Source organism: Strongylocentrotus purpuratus, unplaced genomic scaffold, assembly GCF_000002235.5.
Source record: "Strongylocentrotus purpuratus isolate Spur 01 unplaced genomic scaffold, Spur_5.0 spur5_scaffold_9, whole genome shotgun sequence".
Classification (NCBI taxonomy): domain Eukaryota; kingdom Metazoa; phylum Echinodermata; class Echinoidea; order Camarodonta; family Strongylocentrotidae; genus Strongylocentrotus; species Strongylocentrotus purpuratus.
Window position 1 is genome coordinate 22,173,921 of NW_022145615.1, and position 27,352 is coordinate 22,201,272.

General features: G+C 36.4%; 2 protein-coding genes across 5 annotated transcripts in view; one reads left to right on the top strand and one right to left on the bottom strand.

The window, feature by feature from the left end:
- Window positions 1-897, bottom strand: part of LOC576569 (casein kinase I) — a 63,151-nt gene extending 62,254 nt beyond the window's left edge. For both annotated transcript variants that reach the window (XR_004062404.1, XM_774807.5), the window contains exon 1: window positions 798-897. The gene's annotated coding sequence lies outside the window, so the exon portion shown is untranslated. The remainder of the gene's footprint in view (window positions 1-797) is intronic.
- On the top strand, window positions 897-26,383 carry LOC577882 (centrosomal protein of 120 kDa). 3 transcript variants are annotated; one of them, XM_030976510.1, is made up of 19 exons: window positions 897-1,054; window positions 4,399-4,691; window positions 5,470-5,611; window positions 6,123-6,277; window positions 7,044-7,241; window positions 7,682-7,921; window positions 8,207-8,456; window positions 10,968-11,142; window positions 11,645-11,794; window positions 13,974-14,088; window positions 14,492-14,671; window positions 15,022-15,186; window positions 16,182-16,271; window positions 17,524-17,729; window positions 19,979-20,150; window positions 24,366-24,610; window positions 25,201-25,391; window positions 25,563-25,621; window positions 25,777-26,383. In XM_030976510.1, exons 1-19 carry the CDS (start codon window positions 910-912, stop codon window positions 25,783-25,785), a joined length of 3,180 nt encoding a protein of 1,059 aa, XP_030832370.1. In that variant the 5' UTR covers window positions 897-909; the 3' UTR covers window positions 25,786-26,383. The 3 variants fall into 3 exon arrangements, with proteins under 3 accessions (XP_030832370.1, XP_030832369.1, XP_030832368.1); XM_030976509.1 differs by lacking the exon at window positions 25,777-26,383 and having other exon boundaries at window positions 25,563-25,648; XM_030976508.1 differs by lacking the exon at window positions 25,777-26,383 and having other exon boundaries at window positions 898-1,054; window positions 25,201-25,648.
- The last annotated feature ends 969 nt before the right edge of the window (window positions 26,384-27,352 follow it).

Below are 27,352 nucleotides of genomic sequence, written 5' to 3' on the forward strand. Positions count from 1 at the left end.
GCCTAAGTTTTATTTTCCTTCTGATTTTCACTTTCTTTTGCTTCTTTTCTGCTTTCTCTCTTCTTTATTTCCTTCTTCTGTTCTTGTTGTATTTAACTCATTTGTCTCTCCTCACGTTTCTTCTTCAACTTAAACGCACGCTTTGTTTTGAGTTTTGTAATCTGTCTTCCGTTCTTCCCATCATCTTCACACTTATCACGCTTAAAACATTTTACTTTGCCCTCGTTCTTTATTTCCATTCTTCTTTTCCCCTGGCTTTTGCCGTCCTTGTGTCTTTCTTCTTATTTTCCTTTCTCTTCATGCTGTTGATTGGTGACTCAGCGAGCCTCCGATAATGATGTCACAGGGAATCATTTGACCGACATGACAGATCTGAAAATGAAATTAACTCGAAGACGAAGTCGAACTCGAGCTTGCAAACCATCATTCATAGAAACTTAATACACATGTTAACTAGAGTGGTGACTTGAAGGTAAGAAGTTAAGCTACACCAGGGAAATAACATGCACATACATCTTCTAAGACTCAGTGGAGTCTCGGTATCATCACATCTTTTCATCATTCATGTAGCAATGAATGATGAGGAGCACTTGTGCATGCCACTGCGGGTGGCTTGTTGGCCACTTCCTGTTGCCATGGGCGGTAGGCTGATCAAATAAGTCTATTTCAAACGAATATTCTTCCCACACAAGAGTAATTCATACAGAATGAACAAAACAAAAACATACGATATTTACTGTCTTCACATCAAGCACGGTTCTTGAAAAATATAGCAATAGGAGACGAATATACAGTACCTGATTTGTAATCCTTCCATTGATTAGAATTCACGTACGATCCCTCGACCCCGTTGTTCATATCTGTTTGAGATGACGTCACTTCCGCCAATAAGCTCGCTCGATATCGGCAATGCGCATGCGTAATGTATTCTCAAAATGGCCGCTAAATTTGAAGAGATTGTTTACAAAATTTCAGTTTGGTGATTTCATTGATATTGATTCTTTCAAGATGAGAGCAGATGAGCAATATCTTCTCGTTGTGTCTGTAATATGCGGTGAGTGTGTTGACATAATATGATCCCTCTTTCAAATGCTTGATTGGGAGAGTGAAATCTTGACAGTGTTCACAGTATTGTCCCATCTGTTATACTTGGCGTAGAGTAAAGTACCCGGTTTTCGGCCACTTAAGACAAAATCCTATTTATTGGACTCTTTACTTCCTATTTATTATCATTTCTTGTTCAAATCATGAAGCAAATATTATTATTATTTAAACAAAAAAAGAATCCCCAAAAAAAATCACGAATTGCCATGACAATATTCATTTCAATTTTCACTGTTTTGGAGCCGGTTATCGGCCGAGCGTTTCAGTTTACGGCCGCATGTACAAAGTCAATCGGAAGCGCTCGCGCGCGCCGTGCGTTTCTGCGCTGATGTATAGCACACGCGGGCGGAGCAGGTATCCCACGCCGGAGCTCCCGGGTGCTCGCCTGACCGAATACAGGCACAGCGGTGATCGGAAGTTGGAATCTGAATTAGACGGACATATCGTGTGTGCGTCGCGGTGTGCGGCTGCATTGATTTAATACATGCGATGAGATACTTTTGAGCTTGCGACCAGCACAAAATCGGGCTCTATATCTGAAAAATACTTGAAATAAAGCTCATTTTATGGTACCCATATTTCTTACATACACGCGTAAGAAACTCGATTTTTCAGATTTGGGTAGCGGGACCGCCGATTACATCGCTAAAATGTGATATTTTAGGATATATTTTTCATTGCAAATGTGGTTCTTCAGTGACACTGGCATGGTATGGTATGTGTGGGATATGTGTTATGCTATTATGCGATGTATTTTAAAGTGATTTTACCATGTATCCAACCAATTGGCCGAAAACCGGAGCTGACCGATTACCGGGTACTTAGTGTAACTGTGTGAAATTCCTGTCACTTATTTGTAACTCACTTACAGACTTAGTCTTCTTAGTTTAGCCAAGGGCTTCGGCTCTTAGCCTTAGCCTAGGTAGATATTTCAAAAGATCTTAGGGTACTCTCTCGCAAGTTACGGGTCCAAAGTTTGGGCACACTTCCCCCTAGATGGCTAGAGTAGAGTCTACCCGTACCCTAGCGCCCAAATTTCAAAAATTAAAAATAGAGTAAAGCCTAAAGGAGCCGGTTTTCGGCCACTTAAGACAAAATCCTATTTTTTGGACCCTTTACTTCCTATCTATTATCATTTTTTGTTCAAATCATGAAGCAAATATTATTATTATTTAAACAAAACAAGAATCCCAGAAAAAAATCACGAATTGCCATGACGATATTCATTTCAATTTTCACTGTTTCAGAGTCAGTTTTCGGCATAGCGTACCAGTTTTCGGCCGTATGTACAAAGTCAATAGGAAGCGCGCGCATGCGCCGTGCGTTTCCGCGCTGATCTATAGCACTAGCGGGCGGAGCAGATATCCCATGCCGGAGCTCGCCAGGCCGAAAACTAGTACTGCGGTGATCGGACATTGGAATCTGAATTAGACAAAGATATCGTGTGTGCGTTGCGGTGTGCGGCTGCATTGATTTAATACATGCGATGAGATACTTTTGAGCTTGCGACTAGCACAAAATCGGGCTCGAAATCTAAAAAATACTTGAAATAAAGCTCATTTTATGGTACCCATATTTCTTACAGACACGCGTAAGATACTCAATTTTTCAGATTCGGGTAGCGGGACCGCCGATTACATCACTAAATGTGATATTTTAGGATATATTTTTCATTGCAAATGTGGTTCTTCAGTGACACTGGCATGGTATGGCATGTGTGGGATATGTGTTATGCTATTATGCGATGTATTTTAGAGGGATTTTACGTTGCATCCAACCAATCGGCCGAAAACTGGAGCTGGCCGATTACCGGCTCCTTAAAATGGGTGCAATTGCTGAACTAGAAACTTTATACTTAAAATTATAAACAGCTATAGTAGGGGTGCTGGTCTGAGAATGAAGATCGTCCGCATAATTGAGGATATCCTCGTAAACGTAAAAAATAAGCTTTTTTTTTTTTTTTTTTCGTTGGCGCTCTGCTGGTGTAGGATTAGGATTCCCGATCCACGCGCTGAAAATGCAAAAAACGGATTCCGCGTAATAAAATACCCCAAATACACGGTCTACACTTATGGGTTGTCCATCTTTCCGAGGATTTATCGTTCATAACATGAAAACCTCGGTGCAAAGTCAATATGAACTGCATCAAGGAGCATCATCGTGGAAATAAGAATCGTCCATGAAAATGTGGACGATCCTTATCTCTTAGGACGCGTCTGTCCGCCTTTTAATACGGAGACAATCTTGTTTGTGCTGATGATCCTTATTCTCGGAACAGCGCCCTCACTGATAAAGTACTTGTAGTTTTACTAACTTATCCAAGTTATTGTCAAAAGAGTTTCTGGCAATACTGCAATCTCAAAATTTGATGTCGTATCAAATGCTCAACTAAAAAAAAGTCATAAAAACAAGGATTCCTTAATTTGCGCACAAGGATTTAGTAGCAATTCATTTTAAAAATAGCAATCCATCAAAGTTAAGGTAATTGCATATATTGCAAGTTAAATTATCGTACAATATGTTGTTTGTTATCACTTTTTAATAACAATTTTGATTTCATATTTAAATGAAAATCTTCAGACCCTCCTCGGTAAGGTTATATTTTTTCAAAATTGTCAGATCTTTTGTCAACATCTTCATCATCGTAGAGGTGTCGTGGTCGAGTGGATAAGTCACCGGACTGTGGATCACAAGGTCCACGGTTCAAGTCCCGCCGCGGCACTAATGTCCTTTGGCAAGACATTGATCTACATTTACCACTCTCCACCCAGGTGTTAAAATGGGTACCCGGTAGGATGCGAAAGCTAATGTGGTTTGATTAGCAAGTGGCGCTTGTAAAATGGCGACTGGCTGGAATGCTCCCCAGGGAGTGGAGAATGTGCATACCTTGTGTGCGGGTAAGCCTGAATCCGATGACCGGGGTAATAATAATATGTTGTAAAGCGCTGTGATACACATGTATGTCTGTAAGAGCGCTATATAAATGCCAATATTATTATTATTATTATCATTTCACACCCAATCAATAGACAACAAATTGTCACTAGGTAATGTTATTTTTCTCCTTCCATTGGTGATATTTGCCTTAAATCATAGAATTGTTGATTCGTGTTTAATCAATGGCAACTATAAAACACCAAAGTTTTCTGTTCCATTATTAGTTTTAACCAACTGTCTCTGACATGTGTATTTTTTGTTTAGCTCTTAGCTGATACCAGAATAGACTTCACATACTTCCCACAAGTTAAATTTGATTAAGGATTCTAATAACACAAAATATTCTTCTCCTTACAGGAAGGAAGTTTCCGAAACGTCCAAGTCAGGAGCTATTGGTGGAGTCTAAGTTTGATGGAGAGCTTTTAGCCACAGACCCTGTCCAACACAGTGAGTCTCCAGAGTTTCATACAGAGCTTGCTTGGGAGCTCAGCAAGAAGACGCTCCATCAACATCGTCTGCAGCGGACTCCCATAAAGCTCCAGTGCTACTCCGTCAACATACAGACCAAGACGAGGGAGAGCATAGGATATGTTGTTCTTGATCTAAGGTCTGCCTTGGTCAAGGACGCTGCCCCTGCCAAACTTCCAGTGGTAAGAGTTAAACACATCTCTTTAATTTGTCATGCTAGTTCATTTGGTTTTTGCTGTCCCATATGTTACCAAGAAGAAAGAAGAATAACAAAAAGTAACATTGCAAATGTCATTCTTTCATTATTTGGTATGATCGAAGCTCCAATAGGGCTGTATAGAATCACTGGGTGAACTAAAATTGTTATGAGGTCGAAATGTTATGGGACAAATTGCCTATGACTAGCCCACAATTACTTCTGCCGAAATTGTTTAATACTTAGCTGTATTATATTAAAGAAAAGAATTGTAGGGCTCGAGTAGCAAACGGATGTTTGGTCAGGTTAAGGTTAGGTAAAGTATTGGACCTGATGTTGAACTTGAAGTTTAGAATTTGCTCAGTTTTGGAAGTTGGCTACAAAATAATTGTTGCCGGAAAATGGGTTGTACATTCACTCACGCTTTGTAACATTGAAAGAGTTTAAATATACTCTATATGCCTATTCAGGGATACAGGTTTAAAATAATAGCTTTGTATCTTAACAATCTGCCTACATGGCCTTTATGTTTGCATGTCCCTTTTTGACTTTCAGTTTGTTATTCCTTATTATAGTTCCAATACTTGCATCTTTCCGAGGTATCATTTTGTTAAACCTGTACTTCTCAGAAAGTAAGAAGTAATTTCAAATTCATCCCAAACATTTTTTTTAAAGTAAAATTACCAATACAGTAAATTACATTGTTGTTTGAAAAAAGTTCTACCATTTGATAACACTTTTATCCATATTTAAATCTATTTCAGGCTAGCAAGTGGTATAATATACTGAACTCCAAGTATCACAAGCACAAGCCCGAGATACAGCTGGGGATTTCCCTTGAGTTAGATACACCTGTCAAGGATGAAAGCTTCAAGGCCAGAGCAGCTCCACCAAGGAAGGGACAAGGTAGCAAACCAACAGTAAAGGAATACTTGGAGGGGGTGGCATTTACTGCACCAAACATGTGCAGGGAAACCGTTAAACAAAAGGTCCTTACAGGTTCTTTAAAAAAAAGTGTTCATGAAGATTGTCTTGAAAGAGATACGCAACTTCAAGGATACAAGAAAGGTGAATTTATGGAGAGGTGGTCTGTGGTTTCAAAGTCATGTTTGACTTCATTTAAAAACATACATGATATTTTTCAGACTTAAATAAAGCTCTTACTTAATTGTAAAATAATTGCATACAGTTTGATTTTATGTCGTGGGAGCATGAAATGATTTGTAATCCTCCATTTATTATTATTTTAAAGAAAAAATAATCATCCTTTATTAGAAACAAGAGTTTTATGTTAAATAAAAAAAAATGGTCCTTATCATTAATCCTGTTATTGAGAACTGCCCACTATTTTCCAGTTGATAAAAAGTACTTCCATCAATAAACTTCCATTTTCTCTTCTTTCCTTTTTGGAATGTAGTCCCATCTGTTCTGCCTGCATCAGAGATAGACCCCTCAACTCTAAAAGCAATGCTCAACAATGAGGAAGGGTTTTACAAGATAGGACCAGAAGAGTCTTGCACTGAGAGCTTTGTCCTCTCGGTTACTATTGCCTTCGCTGCAAACCTCTCACAGGTAAGAGCAATGGATAAAAGAAATGTTTATGTTATTTCTTTGTTATTATTTATTAGGACAAAATACAATGAAAGAGAGTGACAAATAAAAATTTTATAGAGATGAAGAGTAAATTAATAATAGAAAATTGACGGGGTATATTTTGAAATGGAACAGCTGTATGATAAACCTCAATAAATTGTTATCCTATATTTATGTAATTGTTGTAATGACATCATCACTGTTAGGTTGAATATAGGTGAGGTTTTTTTTACAGACTTCCACATGCCAGAGATAGAGGGCCAAGTCTGTGTGGTCTCCTCTAAATGTAAACAAAAATTGGGCCCCGTTTCATAATACTTATTAATGATAACAACTGCTACAAATCTGTGACAAATCTGGTCATAGCCAATTATTTAACAATGTTATTGATAACTATTATCGTTAATAAAACAGGGCCTATATTTGTCTTGAAATATAATAAGCAGTGAATAAATTTGATATATCTATAACTATTTGATTTTGATTTGATTCATATCCAAATAACATAATGTATGGTTTCGTTAATAAAAATATATATAAGTATGAAAGGGTTGTCTTGGGCAAGAGTCATGCGAGTGTGTTTTTCAAAACACAAGATCAAATTATATCAACCACTTTTAAATATCTTATGTTTACTGAATGAATATGTGGTCATGTGTAATGCCCTACAGTTTTTAAAAAAAATGCAACTTAAGTACTGTAGTTGCTGGTAATGTCTTTTGTCTTTCCCGTAAATCCATTACAGTTAGTCACGCCAGACATCCCTCTGGCAGCACGACACAAAGGCTTCTTCTTTTCCTACGCCCTCCTGGGTAATCATGTGACCAACGATAGCTTCCATGACCTTATGAACCCAACATTCCCGGCAGAGAGAGCCTCGGTCAGACTGAAAAGCAGTGTGGACATCCTGAGAGTTTATTTTCAGCGTGAACCTCTCCTTCAGGTTTGGCTTTAAAATTATATTTTAGCCATCCTGAATTACCTTGACCTTAATTTGTAAATTGTAAAATGACAGGAAGAAAAAAGAAATCTAGGAAGTGAGGGATAGAAGAAAATATGATAATAAATATTAAGCTAGAAAGATAAAAAGATAATAGGAGAGAGAGAGAGAGAGAGAGAGAGAGAGAGAGAAAGGGGCGGGAGGGGGGGTAGAGGCATATGATGATGGGTGAAAGCTCAAAAAAAGTATTTGCCCATTTGTGACCATATTAGACTTTTGGAATTATAGGACTCTGTGCTAATTTAAATTAGATAATATTCAAGTAGCTTTTATCTTTACTTTTTTTCTTCAGAAATATTATCGTATTGAACAGTATCCAGTAATATTTACTGATGTCAAGGAAATAAATCAACAAACAAATCAAAACCCCTTTTCTCTGGTAGATTCATCTTTGCTGTGGTGAGACAACGATAGGGACAGCTGACGTGCGCCTGAGCACCCTCCTCCAGCCCGGCAGTGATGCCATCAACAGACAGCCTCTGATCATTGAAGGTGCCTTCCAGATCCTTAGTACCGCTCAGAAGCATCAGAAAGACCCTCCAGTAGCCAGCAGCTCGTCCCCCTGTGTAGGAGCCTCGGTGGCTCTGAGACGAGAGGAGATACCCTTGCAGCCACAAGTTGAGGTATGTGCTTTTCTTTGATTTTTTTTTTGAAAGAGGGAGAGTTGGGCTTCAAATCATACTTTTCATCCTGCTTCACCTTCCATGGCAGGGTGGATCTTACAGCTTGATTCTAATCTGCAAGCACATACCCTACGATATGAATGAAAAAAACAAGTTTAAAAAAAACACCTCAAGATCATGATCATGGGCATGTGATTAAAGTCAGTTTTCATACATAGTTTAAACAAGAATATTGAGTCTCTCCTGATGATGTCTGCAAACATGTGCCATTTTCGTTTCAAACAGACAACAGAGAAAGCAGACATGGGCCCACCTGCAGGTCAAGAAGCACCACCAACCCCACCCAAGAAGGAGAAGAAGAGAAGCGCTGACCCCGCCCCTGTCTCCCCTCCACAGGGTGAGGACAGCTATGGGGGATACATCCCTCCCCAAGGGAGTTCTAGGACAGAGGATGATGCAGACACACTCAGAGATTTGGAAGAGGAAGAAGGGGAGCTGGAGAGACAAGCTGCTCAAGCAAAACGGAAGAAAGAAGGTAATGAAGGGCAATGTTGTATTCATGTATGGACAAAAAAGACAGGCGTGAAGTTAAAGGGATAGTTGAGTTCTTGTTTCAGACGGCAAATGCCTTCAAGGACCTACAATTGCTATGGAGGTAATTTTAGCTCCCAAAATGTGTGAAACTTTATAACCATACGATCATACCAATTCAGATCCACTTTCAAAAAAATATTATAACAAACACACAAAGCCAACAAAAAGCCAATATCGGCATTGGCTGAAATAAAAAGTATAAAGCGCCTAGTGCTGTAGCTCGGAACCCAAAACCCGGACCCGGCCCGACCCGGCAATTTTCCAAATTTCTTAACGGGACCCGGAAAGGTCCGGTAACCCGGTGAGAGTTGGACTAAAATAATATTGACTAGATTCTATTTGAAAGCTACTACAAACACATCTTGTGTGATCTACCGACCTTGTCCTGAATGGAGGGCACATCGCTTCATTTTGTTTATCATGCTGTCTGTGAGTCCAGATATAAGTCCCAGGTCAGCATAAATTATCACCCTTAATCCACTCCCTAAAAAGATGAAGCATAACGCTAGCTACATGTACATGTATGTAGGCATCCTAAAAATAGCTCATTTCCCTGTCAGAGTGCCCACACAACATGCTCTACTATGATTGGTCAGTTTGTCTGCCAATTAAAAACAATAATCACAATGTAAGGCACATGATATAGTTTAACTGATATTTGCATATATTTTGGAATATGCGCATATAGCAGGACAAAGGCTGCTTGTTGAACCTTTGAACCTTTGAACCCTGTTCAAAGAAACCGCGGTGTAATGTTACACCCAGCTGGGCCCAAGCTGTCTGGCATGCATTAATCTTTGACAGGGAATGTTTTGTATTCTAAATTTCTGTGACATGATAGTGAAAGAGAAATATCAGATGTGAATGAATTTTTGGGGGGATCAAGAGACACAATGAAAGAAACTTAAGAAAGAAAAGGAAACGTGAGAAAAACTACATTACGTAAATAATTCTGTACTTTTATTTTTTTTTTAAGAAAGAAGATCAAATTGATTCGAGGGGGGGGGGGAAGGTTTATAACACATTCGGAAGATGAATAAATAGAATTGAAAAAAAGATAAAGATGGAAGGAAGAATGATGATGAAGATAACCTTTTCCTTCTCATCTCTAAAGACTATCAACATTTCACAATCTTATCATTTTTTTCTTCTTTTTTCTTCTAATCTGGGCTAAATCTTTTTGTTCAATTTTGGTTGAGAATTAAGGCAGAGAGAGACAGGGGAATAAGAGAAAGAATGGACCCCAATAATTATCTTGTTTGCTAATTGAATCCGCTTGTCAGGAAGTATTTTGGTGATGGAATTACTCTTTAATTTAACTCTCTGCCGCCTTCATCTCAGCTCAGCCTCCACCTCAGGCATAACAAATTTTCACATACACACTCTCATACACATTATGTAAATTTGCCATTCACTCGTCTATCAGCTAGGTCAACAAACTTCATAATTTATGAATCGTCTGTTCTACTGTGCCAGCAATCACTGAACTTTAATTTATGCTGGTTTCACTCTCCGCCCACTCGGGGGAAACTTTCTGATTGGTCAGTACAGTAAGCTGATCAGTCACATCACTTGCAGGCAGGGCCAGGGCTAGGGAGATACATATACACACTCGAACACACAACACAAAATCTATGTGTGCTGTGTCTATTGCAAAGACAGGTCAACATATGTAAAAGATCGAGCCATCATGCTGTATAAATTTTGTTTACAGTTACTTTTGACAGGTTTTATGGTGATGAAAGATAAGTAGATAACGAACAATGAGCTATTTAAAAACTCTTTTTTACTGCCGGGTTTTTGTTACCGAGTTGATCTAATTCTGGCTACAGTTCGGCCCAGAACTGGTCCGGCCCGAAATGCTCAACCCGGCGGGTTGGAACCCGGTAAGCCTTCCGGGCTACAGCACTAAAAGCGCCCTTTCGTTTTTTCAACGGCTGGTTCAAAATATCTAATATTTGTGGTGGTACACAAATGTTAGAAATGGTTATATTTATGGATATTTCAGCTGTCTCTAAACGGATTTTGATCAAACAAAGATGATTTTGTCATTTAAATTGTATGTTCTTTCAAATTTGACACTCAGTTTTTCATTATCTCACCAAAAAAAATATCACAAATTCTGATTTTTATGGTGTTCATCCTTATGTGAAATTCTTCACTTGAGCAATAAATTATTTGGAAAAATATGTCCTTTGTATATTGTATAATATTAGTCAGTCTAATGAATAGCAACAGCAAACAATCATCATATAAGCTCAACTTTCAAATGTCCTTGTAGATGATCTCTAGAAAGGTCCATATCATAATTTCTCTAGTAGAAAATGCAATTTTTATTATTACAAGATACTGATATCTGACAATTACATTCTGTGTATTGCAGCTGTCAAGAAAGCAGCATCGAGTTGCACTCACTTGTTTAATCCATATTCATTCGTCTTTTTTCTTCCAGATGTTAAAGTGAATGCACCTGTTGCCAAGGGAAAAGCCAAGCCCAAGTCTGGTCCGGCTACAGCTAACGTCCAACTGGACTTCATGGATCTCTCCGTTCGTCACTTCTGTTTCTCCATTGATCTGAGGAGCATCAAAGATGTCAGCACACCAACAAATCTCAGTGTCTATCTTAGGTAAGTGAATAGTTTTTAATGTTTTTTTTCTTTCAAACAGGCATTAACAACATCTTGTGAAAACGTCTTCATAGTATGTTCCTTGAATATAGTTTAGCATTAGAATTTGTATAATGTTTGGGAGGTAGACACAGCTATTGTAAGCAGGTCTGATTATCATGCGTAAGAAGTTTCATAGCTCAATCATCAAGGCAACTAACATTTTGATATTTCTGCAGAATTGCAATTTTTACTTAATTAATGCAAAGTCATTGTGAATATGCATGCTCTACATAAGATGATGTCATCAAGGCTATAGCTAGTTTTAAGGTCGACAACTTACGATTTTCAAAACTTTAGATTTTGAGTTTTCAGAGAGCTGTTTCTCCTTTGACGGATGCTAAAATAGCATATAATTGATAATATTGTAAGCTATGGCTTATAAGCTTATGGTTGATATATAATTCATCTATTTCATTTTTCACTTCCAATGTTCCCAACTTTGTCTCATGTTTGTTTTCAGGTACACCTACCCGTTCTTTGGTAGCTCTTCCCCCGTCATGACCCACCCTCCGGTGGAGGTGCGTAGACACACAGAGGTGCTCCTGCCACACTCATTCTGTGCCTTTGACTTTGCTACAACTCCCCAACAGCTCAGAGAAACATTGCTAAGGTAAGCAGAGAGATACAGTTAACAACTGAATTATTAATACCCCTTGTAAATTTGATGTTTTGGGGGGTGTTTTTCGTAACTCAAGAATGAAAGGTGGATTAGTTGAATTAGGGCCTTTGTTGAATACTATGAGATGTAAGCTTTCATATGTCACATTCTCACGAAACATAAATAGAAGAAAATCAATTATTCACATATATAAACAATTAGAAAACTTGGTAAGGGTATGAATGATTTAGTTGTTAACTGGTTGTCACATATCTTAATTAATCAACTGTGGAAAGCAGGGTTCATGATACCAGTACGTGCTCTTGATGCCTTTCTTGTGATTTACATGTGATTTCATTAGTTTGTTGGGTACTTTTATTGTCCATTTGAGTTATAACCCAAAGGATGATGCTTGGTACAGCACCCAAGCTTTTGCTTTGGGCATCTTTTTTTCAAATTAATGGTAAGTAACAGATTGTACAAAATCAAATAACAAATTGTTGAAGGTATGGTATTTAAAGTAAAAGTATGCACTATAATGTTGGCTAGCACATATATTCTAATGCACCGGTCACACCGCCAAAGCAACTCCAGCCGAGTGATAACCGACCCAATCATGGTGATACGGGGTAATCTAACTTGCGATTGGCCTATCTTTGGTCTGATGTTGGTCTCGTTGACACAACTTAAGTAAAAGCTGAATCTGGTGTATCTGTTGGTCATCAGTATTGACAGTGTGGAGTCGGTGATTAGAGGGTTTGAAGTATTCTCATACGAATAGCTACCTGGGCTTTGTTTCATAAAAGTTGTTATATACCTCACTTAAGAAATCCAGCCATCTGATTGGTCGAATTGCATTCATAAACTTCAACTGTTCCTGTAAAATTCTCGGTAACCATGCATAAAACATTTCAATATTTTTAATAACCATGGTTATTAAAAAAAGTTGGTCAGCGTCCATGGTTACCCCATAGGTTTACATGTTAAAAAATGGTTTGAGCGATGGAGGATGCCGTATGTGTGCGAAGGATTGGTCGGTAATTTCAATACAATTGAATCTCGATCGATCTTACCGACAATTTTATCTTGCATTGTTGACATGAAGACGAAAATAAACTTCCAAAAACAAAAAACAACATCTGCCGATAGATCTTGATCTAAGTTCGTGCCAATATGCATTGCAAAAGTAAAAGAAGAGTCCGTATATGGAGCTTTTGCGAAGCATTCATCACACGCGAAGCCGGTTTCAATCCATTTTATTGTATATATTGGAGAAAACTGCCAATCATGTTAACGGCGGGCCATAGCCGAGTGGTCTAAGCGTTGGTTTTCGGTACACCTTTTGTTGTACGCAAGAGTTCGAATCCCGTCTTCGACAAAAATGATAAATATTTTTCATTTTTCATTTTTTAGTCTATTTTTTTCGGCATATAAAAGTATTAATGACTGCTAGTATTAAAAACAACATCTGCCGATAGATCTTGATCTAAGTTCGTGCCAATATGCATTGCAAAAGTAAAAGAAGAGTCCGTATATGGAGCTTTTGCGAAGCATTCATCACACGCGAAGCCGGTTTCAATCCATTTTAATGTATATATTGGAGAAAACTGCCAAGCATGTTAAAGGCGGGCCATAGCCGAGTGGTCTAAGCGTTGGTTTTCGGTACACCTCTTGTTGTACGCAAGGGTTCGAATCCCGTCTTCGACAAAATTGATAAATATTTTTAATTTTTCATTTTTTAGTCTATTTTTTTTCAGCATATAAAAGTATTAATGACTGCTTTAATATTCGAGAAATAGTTGTTTTCATACGCTCTCGGGAAGGTTACAATTGGGCTATTCCCCTCGGCAAGCCTCGGGGAATAGCACAATTCTAACCTTCCCTTGAGCGTAATAAAACAACTATTTCTCTCAAAGCAGTCATTAATACTATATTATTAATAACAAATTTCTATTTATAACTGTTATAAGCTACTGAAATAGTGGCATTTTATTGGCTGAGAGCAGATTTGTCATAGAAATTTAGCATTTGTTATTGATTAAAAAGTTTTATGAAACATGGCCCTGGAACAAGTATAGTAGTTGCACTATCCATTCTTCATGGAGTTTTGATTATACTGTAATTATTTGACTGTCTTGCACATTGTTCTTTTTAACATGGATGATGATCAATATATCTTTGTCTGTTTCAGGGTCCCGTTACTTGTAGAGGTATGGCATCGTGATAAGATGGTGAAGGACAGGTTACTGGGTGTAGCGAGAGTACCCCTATCAGGGATCATCAATGCAGACAGGGCCAGAATTGCTGTGAGTATTATTATTGTTATTATTATTATGATTTATTGTCAAAGACAAAAGTAAGAAACAGTGACTTCAAAACAACAGTAAGATTTAAAGTGAGTCACATGGATGCCAGGAAAAGAAAAAGATTAACTAAATATTAAACTATAACTATGCTGTCACATCTGTTAATTTGTATTGATGATTTAGAAGTATTCACGTCTCCTTATAACTTCATTTTTATTTGTATCTTATTTGCCATGCTTCACTTAATGATGTTTTTATCTTGAAAGCTGGAAATTTTATTAGATTGAAGAATGTATTAACAATAGGCATTTCATATTGTTAATTCAAGAAAGTTACGATTGTATGAGTGTATTGTACTTGTGTAAATCTAAATCATCCATCTTGTTCCATTGTTTGTTTTCAGCCTACCAGCACAGATGCTCAAGAAGGCTGGAGACAGATCTTCACAGAGCGAGTCGCAGCGGAGACCACCGAGGGTAGACCTACCAAGATGGCCGAGCTTCAAGTTGTGCTAGGACTAGAGGACTATGGTACTGTCAAGACACAGGAGGTCTACATGGGACCTGGTACCGACATGTCACAGGTGAGCCATCAAGGGGTGAATATCTGTCGATTTTAACAAACGTTTAAAGTTGGTCAAGTTTTATGAAGTGTCTTGACATAATAACAGTTGTATTTCAGCAGTAAAATCTTTGTTAGGAATAATAGTATAGGATATTGGCCGTGGAGCAATTCGTCGCTGTTTTCACGAAGTGACGGTAGTGAAAAAAAATTACATTCACTTTGCGTGACGATTTTCCTCACTACCGTCACTTCGTGAAAACAAGGACGAATTGTCTGCCGCGCATGCATCATGCAACCTCTGTGCAATAGCATGTTATGATAATGTAGACTCTCTATATATTCCAAAATTCTTTCCCATTCATTGATTAGACCACCAGTACAAGCAGCTCAACCCAACCACCAGTAAGACAGCAGCCTCCCCCACCCCCTTCCCAGGCCCCGGCTCCCCCAGACCCCAGGGAGACGGCAGAGTACAAGGCTGCTATGGAGCTAGAGATGTGGAAGGAACAACAGGCAGGGGTGTTTGAGAACCAGGTAAGAAAGCTTGGGTTTAAAGGTAAAGACCAGTTCTGGTCATGCGATTGCATTGTGAAAGAAACGTTGTGGAATCGATAAGAAGAGGTTGATCATCTAGCATATAAGTATTGATGTTTACTGCAAGGTTTCATTGAAATGATAAGAAATTTGGCCCAGTCTTGGTAAAGTTACAAGCACTGTACACAGAAAGATGTATATGGGACTACGCGACACGAGCGTGATATCTACCGGTATCCTGTCCTGACAGAGATAATAATTTACCAAATATATCAATTAGTAGGCGGTTTCCCGGCAAAATTTGTATCATCACGTATTAGTCAAAACATATTCTTTCACATGATTGGTAATAAGAGCTTCCATTTCATTTTTTGAGAGGGGGGCATTTCCAAAACTGGTCTTTACCTTTAAAGTATTGTAGACACATCTAAATGCTGCACATTGTGAAAGCTGGGATGTGTTTTAAAGTGTGTTGATCGGTAATTTGAAAAACACCATGAAAAATGTTGTAAATATTTTGGATATTAACGCATTTAGTACTTATGACTTAAAAAGCCCTGTTTATGTTTCGTTTCAGAAGCCCCTCTGCTTTACCCTTCTCCCTTTTCACTTGAACATATTCCATTGGCTTTAGTATCATTAAATGCCGGTCATTTACTTGTTTCTAAGTTAACCAAATTGTGGCAAAATCAAAACAGTACTTGCCAATATCAACCATCTTTAATATAAGAAGTACACTTGAGTATTGAGTATATTTTGCATTTTTTTAGAGCTCTTGTTTGCATTTCAATGATACGTTTGAACAATTAAACATATTTTGTATAGCGCTTAACACATACATGTAGGCACAATTGTATGTCTCTATGCGCTTTACAGAACAGAATATAGGAGTAGACATGGTGCACTTACAATGTAGTTCATAATTATGAGATCTTTCATATTGTTTTAACCCAGTATAAATGATTGAAGTAACATATTTCTTTCTTTTTTTTCAGATGAAAGAAAAAGAACTAAATCAGCTTCAATCACTAGCAGAAGAATTCAAAAGGAGAGACAGGGAGAGAACATTGGTATTAAAGAAAAAGGTAAAGAATACCTCAATAATTTGATTCAAGTTCAATTTAAAGCTCATGCGTTCTACCTTATACATGTAGGTATAATACATGTTAAGAGCTATTTCGATTTTATGGATGATATTGGGTCTTGTTTTATTACATTACGATATGATTTTGAATATTTGCGTACATCCAGTTGCTGCTTTTCAGTGTATTTGGTTTCAGAAAGTTTCTGGACAAGACATTTTGCAGGTTCAATGAAAATCCAACATGTCGTGCTAGGCTTAAAGGGATCGTTTAACAATTTTAAATCTGAGATACACGGCCCTACGTGTTATCAGTGTCTGTGATATGGTGTAATATTGAAGCCCTAAAAAAATTGCACTTCAAAATGATCAAGAAGTGCCTCAAAAAGTAAAAATCTTTGAGTGACCGGTTTTACCATACTCATTTTCCCCATTAGACTGTAGTGTTATGAAAACCGTCAGGCGAACGGTTTTCAAAATTTGTAATTCCAATCATAAATATCTTGATAATCAGACAGGCGATCGGCTTGTAAAAGTCACAGGGTTCCTGACTGACCTAAAGGTTTATAATTATCATTGCATCATGAGCTAAATCCAGAATTTTGTTTCAGATTCTGAGACAAAGTTACCGGATCCCCTTAATTATTACATACAGTATTCAATGATTCAACATTAATTTGAAACTCGACACTGTGAAATGAATTTTTAATGCAATTAATTGGATTATATTTTAATGTGTTCTTTTCATGTCCTTGATTTGAGTAAATAGTATAAGTTTGATCAGTAAGTGAAAAATCTTGATAAGAGAATGTTTACCTGTTGACTACTGAATTATATAATTCCATAGGCTTTTAAGTACACAATGTGTAAAAAATAAGCATTTTGTTTTCAGGTTCTCTGTCTCAATATGCATTTATATGATGTGAATATGGGTATTGTTTCACGAAACTGTCATCACAAAGGAATGTGTGTAAACGAACATGTATGTTTCAATGAGATGGCAGCTATTTTACTCTTCTAACAAATTTTGTGAGATGCTGCCCTGGGCCCTTCTTCATAAAACTTGTTATCAATGACAAGTTACATTAACTGTTATAATCTACTGAAATAGCGGCATTTGGTTGGCTGAGAGGATGTTTGTCATAGAATGTTACCATTTGTTATGGATAACAAGTTCTATGAAACAGGGGGCCCTGGTGTTATGTGTGAGTTTTCTTCAAGTGACCTGAAACTCATCATTTCTTTTTTATCCACAGACTGATGAGTATGCTGGGCTGGAGGAACAATTAAAGTTTGATTTGGCAGATGTGGATAGGCGAGAACACCAGCTTGCCGCAAATGAAGCAGAAGTAGTAAGACTCAGAGCAGATCTGGAGAGGGAGCACCAACACAAGCTTGTAGAAATGCAGGAGGCATCGAGGAGATTAAAAGAAGACTGCTTGCATCAGATAGAACTTGAGAAGTAAGCAATTATATTTAATCTTTTAGTGATTAGATGAAGATAAATGGTTGGATTAAAAGTATATTAAGCACATTTTCATGTTTCAAAATGTACTAAATGTGTTTTTAATTAAAACAAGGAGCTTGTTTGATTACAAGTTATGTATCCAACTTGAATGTTTGAAAATCGAATTGTTACAGAAAGATTGCAGAAAGATTATTTCATAGAAAGAGTGTACTATAGAAAGTTTATCCACAATATCTGCTATAAATTAGTTCATATTTTCCTGCAGAGCCTGGTAAAAATAATGATTTATAGAACACATATTGATTCTTGTAACACAAGTTCAATTTTGTTTGTTTTGTTTTGTTTTGTTTTGTTTTGTTTTGTTGTTGTTGTTGATTGAATTAGAATTTTAAAAATTGGGTTATCTGCTACAAGGACTAACTCAACATTCTTTGAGGGTCAATATCATCCTGTCTTTTATCATTAAAATATCTTATGAGTAAATTACCAAACTGAAATTGTGAAAAGCACTCTGATTGACAGGTAGAGATAAAGCGTGAATGAATGTTGTAGATTTCGTGGCTGGGAGGGAAGAAATTTACTTTGTTGGTATTTCCTGTTATTGATTTCTGAGCTCACTAAGATTCCAAGGGTGTCAATTACATGTACATCCTGTTTAATATATGGGACCATTTACACACCCTAAACACCATTTTGAAAAACTGTTGAAGTTGCTCATCCTGTTTTTTGTGTGAGTAGTGCCATGTGTGACTCGGAGGTGCCCTGCATGCATTAGCTAGGAGAGACATGTGATGAAAAAACAGTTTCTCACCTAAGCTTTCTTTTACACTGCAATCAATTGCTGAAATGTCAGCGGGCGTTAACAAAAATACTCCAGACTCCAGAGGTGCATGGGTTTTTTCATTTCCAATTTTTGATGCTATGCAACCAGGGAAAAAAAAATTAAACAATTTCAGGGGCTACTTTTCAAGCTTGCTTGCATAAAAATAACTGTCTTTGCATTGAACTCTGTGCAAATTTTGGGGGCTCTTTTATGACTTTAGGGGGCTCTTTTGGGCATTTTGGGGGCTAATTTGAGCCCCGTGTAATTTTTCCCTGTATGCAACTTCCAGAATGTGAGAAAAACCGATGATTTTTGGTTGCAGTGTAAATGCAGCTAGTATTTTAGTCCATGATGTTTGCAATAGAGTTTCAAATCTGAATGTAATTTACATTTTAAGTTACCACACTGAATTTATGAAAAGTACTATGATTGACAGGTAGAGATGAATGTTGTAGATTTCACAGCTGGGAGAGAAGAAATTTACTTTGTTGGTATTTCCTGTTATTGATTATTGAGCTGGCTAAGATTCTATGGGTGTCAATTACATGTACATCCTGTATAATGTCTTTCAGTCATTGGTGTTTGCAATAGAGTAGAAAGGAAATTGGAATTGGAAGAATAGTAGGAAACTATAAAGAAAATAGAAGATAGAGAATGAAGAGGAAGGAAGGAATGAAAATGTAGACAAATGGGATGGAAGAAAATTCAAGAAATTATAAGAATGCATGGACAGTACATTTCCTACAGTCTATCTCTTTGTCCAAGTTTGCATTATGCTGTTTTAACAAATGATATGTAGAGATTATAGAGAAGCAGAGGAGCCAGAGGGGAATAATTTAGAAATTTGACTTTCAGTTCAGACTAGTACATCTTTATTCTAAGTTGCCAATTTTTTTGTTTATTTCATGTTCACTTCTAGGCAATCAAGAAATTACCTTTAGATAATATATCTGACAGATAAGTTAGCATTTCTGTATTAAAGAAAGGTAGTAAAAGAGAAAACGTTTTAACTTCAGTTTCACTTTCAATAAAGAGTTGAATACCATAAAAACATGCAGAGAAAAGCCCCTCAAGGGAAATAACATGAGTGCTCAAAATGCAGGTGGTCTTTATTTACAGGTTTCATTGAATGATAGTCATATATGATGATGATGATGATGATAAAATTAACAACTAACTAAAAAAATAAAATGGTCTAGAATAAATTGATACAAGTTTCTACTTTTATAAATTTCTACTTGTATAAATTTGTACAATACAGGCTTAATGACCCCCCCCCCCCCCTCAAGCAAAGAAGTGAAAACAATATTGAAAAAAAAAATAATGTGACAAATCACATTATTTACAAAGAAATTTGAACCTTCTGAGGTACATTTGGCTAAGCATGCATGTATTGATTTCCTTCCCTCTTGTAATTCAGATCTCGCGTACGTGTACTGGAGGAAGAGAAGAAAAGATTGGCCATTCAGCTAGCAGACGCTGATCAGAGACTCGCCAAGAAAGATCAGGTGTTTGAACAGTTCAAGCAAGAATCTAGCAGTACGCCAGAGATAAAGCTGCAGGCCCAAATCAATCTACTTACATTGGAAAAGGTAAAATAAATTTGTATAAATCATTTTTTGTTTTAATCTAATGAATAATCTAATGATATAAGAGGAGAAATAACTACAGAACTGATCATGTGAAGATGACAAGAGTTTATCATCTACATTCTATAACTGCAGTGTTACTGATTTTTTTTTTCTATTTATCCTCTTTCGAGGGACTTTATTTGTTCATATCATAAAATAACAGCTATTTACAACAGTGTTTAAATACAAAATTCATGCAGTTGTAACATATCATACATAGTACAGAACATGAAACTAATGTGACATAATCACTAACTAAAATAATGAAAACATTTTTGTAACTTTTGTAACTTCGTTTGTATCGAATTTCTTTTGATTACATTTCATATTGAGATAGGTGCGAATTTCCACCTTTAATTCTTTTATCCAATATACAGCATGTTTCCTGTGCTTTTCACTTCCAAAACATTCTCTAATATAGTTCCTATAGATAATAAATTGAGCAAAGTTTAAAATAAGATTGACAAGATTCATTTCTCTTCTCTCTATTTCATAACCTATTAAAAGAATTTCTTCGTTCAAAAGGATTTTAAAATTAAACAAAGTATCAATTAATTTGGATACAATCTTCCAAAAAAGCGAAACCTTCTTGCAAGCCAGGAGAAGGTGGTTAGTTGTGTCTGGAATCTTACATATATCACATAGATTATTATTTTTAATCTTCCATTTACATAAATTGTCTTTACTGGGCAATATTCTATGAAGATATTTAAAATTAAATTGCTTAATTCTGTTGTCATTTATAAAGTAAAATTTATAATGGAGCAACGTTTTCCAGTTAAACTCATTGGGTAAATCAAAATAAGCGTTCCAAAAATAAATGCACGGCAGATTCTGTCTATTTTTTACTAACATCAAATTATAATAGTGTTTGGCTTTCATGACCGCTACATCAATGGAGTCACCTGTTACTATTTCTATTGTACTGGATTCCACTGCAGACGGTGGACTATTTACATATTGTAACCTATTACGTAATTTCTGCAACCAAAAATTCGGGAATGCACTTTTTAACTTTGCCAATTTGAAGGCGGAAAGTAATTCATTTTCTTGAAAATTAATACAAATAGAATCAACTTCTTTCCAGATACCGTTAACTAAGACTTGTTTCACTTTAAAAATATTTTTTCTCATCCAGTTTGGAAAATACAATAACTCATTCATAGCTTTAATATTGCTATTATACCAAATCATTTCATTTTCAATATCTGTTACTTTAAACATATCAATATATTTTAATTCAGCCCAAGAACAAAACATGTCAACATAAAAGTTAGGCAACTGTTTTTTTCTACAAATACGATACATATCGCTCTTTTTGCAATTAAAATGCAAACAAAGTGGCAAATCCCCAATTTTCTTGATCCAATATTTAAACAAAATTTTCCAAGCACTTTGTTCATCTCTTAAATATTTATGAATCCATGAAAGACGGAGTGACCGGCATTTTGACTCTAAGTCGATCATTCCCAACCCCCCTTCTACTTCAGGATTGTGACAGATGTTTCGTTTCACCTTTTCTGTTTTAGAATTCCATAAAAATGTGTAAGCCAGTTTATTTATACGTTTAATTATTTTAGAAGGGATCGGAACTGCCGTGGCAGTATGTACTATCTGAGACATAACTAAATGTTTAATCACAACAACTTTTCCGTACAATGTAAGTTTTCTCATTTTCCATAAATCCAAGGTATTCTTTATTTTCTCTACTTTACTTTCCCAGTTTAAATTTTGAACGTCAAAAGAATTTTTACCTACATAAATACCAAGACATTTTATAGGGTCTTCAGTGAAATGTAAATCTTCAACTTCATCGTCATTTATATTAAGTTTCATAAGATTTGATTTGGTCCAGTTAATTTTTGGTCCCGCATGTGCTCCAAACAGTGCTACTTCTTTCATTATTTCTTTAACAAATTTTACAGATCTAGTAATAATCGTCGTATCGTCTGCATATTGAACGATACGTATATCTTTAAAATCAGCTTGATCTTCATTGAAGTCTGGGACTTGGATTCCCTCTATTTTGGCGTTTTGTTTAATTCTTTTCCCTAAAAACCTCTGCAATTATTATAAATAAAAGTGGAGAAAGTGGGCAACCTTGCCTAACGCCTCTTTCTATTGCAAATTTGTCGGATATCCAACCAAAATTTAAGACACGACCATGAGCACCATTATATAACGTTTCAATCCATCTTAAAAACGAATCTTTAAATTTAAGTTCCCGTAACAAGGACAATAAAAAAACATGACCAATGGTATCGAACGCCTTTTTAAAATCCAAGAACATCATAACAACTGGTTTGTTTGCAAAAAGACAATAATCAATAGTATCCTGAATTAGTCTGGTACATTCAGATGCAGAGCGGTTTTTTAAAAAACCAGCCTGATCCTGTGATACAAGTTTATATATAACTTTCTGTAATCGTATTGAAAGAATGCGAGCTGCAAGTTTATAATCAATGTTTAACAGCGAAATAGGTCGCCAATTATCTAAAACATTTTTGTTACCTTTCTTATATAATAGAGTAAGGATAGCTTGACTTTGTGTGCACGACAATTGTTGTTTGTCGTAACCCTCATTCAGACTGTCAATTACCATATGTTTGATATCCCCCCAGAAGCATTTATTAAATTCAACACTGAGTCCATCGCTTCCAGGTGATTTGTTCATCTTCATTGACTTCAATGCTTCCCAGCATTCATTCTCTGTGATTTTTCCCTCACATAAATTTGCATCTTCTTCATTCAAAACATTTAAGTTGATATCAGATACGTATTCTTTAAATCCAGCCTCGGTATTATTTCCCTTATAGAGTTTACAATAAAATTCTCGTATACCTGTCAAAATTTTCTGTTCATCTTTGATAATTTTTCCGTTACTTTCAAGACAATCTATTTCTTTTTTTTTTCCTTTAGCTTTTTCAAGCTGAAGAAAATATCTTGTTGACTTTTCACCAAATTCAAGCCACCTTGCCCGAGATCTCACAAATGCACCTTTGCACTGATATTCATACCACTTGTCTATCTTTTGTCTCAAACACTTCATTCTATCTATATCATATGCACATGAACCCTCATCTATTTTCTTACACAAGTTATCATATTCACTTTCCATATTTGCAATATATTTCTTTTTTCTTGTATTAACATCAACTGTATATTTTGTACTAAATTCTTTAATTTTAATTTTACACATTTCCCACCTTAGCTGTTTATCAAATTGACTAAATTCAATATTAACCTTACGAATAATACGTTTAACATTTTGTTTAAACACTTCATCCTTCAGGATAGAATTATTCAGTTTCCAGCAACCCTTTCCCCTACTTTGTGCTAATATTTTAAGTTTCATGGATACCCCGTTATGATCGCATTTCAACACTGGTTTTATGTCGATTGAATAAATATATGAAAAATGCTCTTTCGACATGAGCCAATAATCTAGTCTTGAGTAAATGTTTAGTGACAGCTGCCTCCACGTAAACTGTTTCCTCTCTGGAAACATTTTTCTCCACACATCTACTAAGTTATTATTTTTCCGAAATTTAACAAAATTCTGTTTTGGTAAATATGCATATGAATATGCAGTGTTACTGATAGTTGTTTGAAATTTTGTTCACCATTTCTATTTGGAAACATTGCAATATATGTGATTTACAGAAATAATTCTGCAGGCTTTAAGGTATACCTGAAAAGATTTAGAATAATGATGTAATATTTTGAAATTCGATTTTCTGAGATTTATGACATGGAATAATGAAATGCAGTTCAGAATGAAGTTTAGAATAAACAAACTTCATTTTGGATGTGTGTTTTCAGAAATGACAGTGTGTTGATTGGTGTTTCTCAAAATGTATTAGCATTGATTGAAATTTCAGTGATATTCAAGTATTCTTTAATAGCTGGAGCATGTAGTAGATGTACACTTTGGTTTTAAGGTTCAAGGGATAAACATTTATCTAATGTTTGTTTATAAGAATAAGTAAAGTTAACAAAATTAAAGAGCCTCTCAAAAATGTGTAATTCTCTTGCAGAAGTGCTAATTTTGTATTTTCTCTCATTTTCTCTCTCTTATCCTCAACCTCTAAACCTTTATTTCTCTCACGCTCTTCTCTTCTCTCTCTCTCCATCTCCCTCCCTCCCTCCCTCTCCCTTTCTTTCAACCTTTCACAGGTTGAACTAGAGCGAAAGCTCGAGTCGGTGACCAAGTCCAAGATCCACTACAAGCAGCAGTGGGGCCGGGCCTTGAAGGAGCTGGCCAGGCTGAAGCAGAGGGAGGCGACGGAGGCCAAGCAGAGGCTCAAGAGACAGCAGCAGGAGCTGGAGCACATGAGACTCAGGTACCTGGCCGCCGAGGAGAAGGAGGTGGCCAAGGAGGAGAAGAAGGAGCTGCAGGAGATCAAGGGAGAACTCAGCAGGTTGGTGTGAATGAATTCTTGTTTTAATTTTCTTTATAAGTGAGAAGAGTCAAAATGCAGGAAGCAGATTTTTTTTCTACACATTGCAGAAAAGAAAATGTGACAATTAAATATTTTAGTGATAGTGATGTATATATAGAAATTTTAGATAAAAATGCACGTATACAAACTCTGATATTGCCAAAGTAAAAAAAAATTGACAAAGAGTCAATGGATCATTAAGTATCAGTATTTTATAAATCATTCAAATGATATGTTTGAGTGGAGAATTAACTTCTAAATTTAATGTAAAATATTGTTAAAGGTTTATAGAGGCCAAATGTACAATTCAGTATATTATCATGTAGGAGAAAATGGAGGTTTGATAGTCTAGAATTTTTGAGTTTAAGGGTCGTATAATCTAGCATTCATGGGTTTGTAGCGTTAATGTTAGACAATCAGTCCTCAATATCCGGTACCAGTTTTATTTGAGAGAACTTCAAGCTGTACATCCAGCGGTTGCTTTTAGATTTAGGAAGTTTACCCATCATATGCCTTATCTGGATTTGAATAATGTAATTTGAAAATATTATTTTTCTTTGATCCTCTAGATTAAAAGATGGAGAACTGAGCAAAGAGAAGCAGCAACAGCAGCCAACCTCACAACCAGGAGAAGTAGACATGAACTCAGAAGTCCACCCACAGGGAGGCATGCACCACGCAGAGGATGCAGCGCTTGAGGAACATGTGGCGAGGTTGATAGAAGAGAGAGATACGCTGTTGAGGACTGGGGTTTATACACATCAAGATAGGATTATCAGTGAACTAGACAAGCAGATAAGACAAGCCATTGCACAGAAGGCATCATGACAGCGATGATTGAGGGAAGGACAGATACAGATAGATAGAAAGAAAGATTAGGAGGAGTCAAGAGAAGAGAGAGATACGCTGCTGAGGACTGGGGTTTATACACATCAAGATAGGATTATCAGTGAACTAGACAAGCAGATAAGACAAGCCATTGCACAGAAGGCATCATGACAGCGATGATAGAGGGAAGGACAGATAGATGGCAGGTTACTGAAGAACAGAAAGAGTAGCAAGAGGAGAGATTTGTCTAGGAATTTTACACATCAAAGTAGATCCTTTAGCGAACTAAAACTTTTAGACAAGTGATTGCACAGAAGGCATCATGACAGCGATGATAGAGGGAAGGACAGATACTGATAGATAGAAAGAAAGATTAAGAGGAATCGAGAGAAGAGAGAGAGATACGCTGTTGAGGACTTGGGTTTATACACACCAAGATAGGATTATCAGTGAACTAGACAAGCAGATAAGACAAGCCATTGCACAGAAGGCATCATGACAGCAATGAAAGAGGGAAGGACAGATACTGATAGATAGAAAGAAAGATCAGGAGGATTCAAGGGAAGAGAGAGATACGCTGTTGAGGACTGGGGTTTATACGCATCAAGATAGGATTATCAGTGAACTAGGCAAGTAGATAAAGCATGGTGATAGCAGTGATAGATGCGAAGGACAAATAGATGGAAACATTTTGAGGAAGAGAGTCGAGAGAAGAAAGAGATACCTTACCAAGGGGTATGAGATCAGTACATAGACCGAATGAAAGATGGAGGAACATGTTCAAAGAACAGAAGAGGCCAGGAAACAATGGGGTAAAAAATATAGAGAATGAGAGAAGCAATAAAGAGGGAGCTAAGAAAAAGGTGGGTTAAGAGTGTGATGAAACATGGAAAGAGAAAGACAGAGAGAAAAACAAGAAAAACAGAGATAGAGGGTGAAAAATAGATAGATAGAAAGAGAGAGAAAGGCATGAAAGACAGAGAGAGAGAGAAAGACAACAAGGTCAGAGAGGGAAAGAGAGAAAGAGAGAGGCGGATAGATAGATAGAGAGATAAAGAGAGAAAGGCATGAAAGACAGAGACTCCGAGAGAGAGAGAGAGAGAGGGAGAAAGAGAGTCTTTAGGAGGGATAGTGTTAGATAAAGGTTGGATGCAGCGAGAGAAAGTTGATTGTCTCGGCTCGTTTTTTACTTGATAAACCTGAGAGAGAGAAGTTAAAAAAGAGCCAAATAACAGGTGCATTTCATATATCTATGAAAACTTAATGGAGAGAATTTGTGTAGGATATGTAAAAAGAAATTTATTTTTATTGTAAAAATGTAGAAATATGTAGAAATAAAATGCAAAATGTATAGTTACACAAAATGTATGACTGATATACCTTGAACTGTCTGTAAAAATCTAGTAACAACCTGTCGGGAGCTTAGCTTAATGTTTTTTTGTAACCAAATCTTCTAGTGTGTAAACCTAGTAAGGAAATTATGAATTTCTACAAGTTGAATTATTTTGTTTCTTAAATGTGGTTTGTTGTGTGCATGTGTGTCATGTTTTTCAATTTGAAAAGAAGCCAATAGTTCTGTGGATATGCTAACATTATTTACATGAAACTATGCAGTTGAAAATGTTTGATCATCTAGTTACATTCTACGATGTGCATGCTGATTTTCACCACCTGCAGTATTATATTTATAAAAACCATACTTTGGATGTCAAATGCAATTCAATACAAGTATGCATTTTAATTTAAATTCATTGTCATCATCATCATTATTAATTTGGTTTGCTTCAGAAATTAATGTAAATTCCAGATTTCTGGAATGAAAGTTGTGAGTACATGGTGTGGTTTAGACTAATGCAAATAACCAAGTACCTGCTTGTATATTACGTACAAATT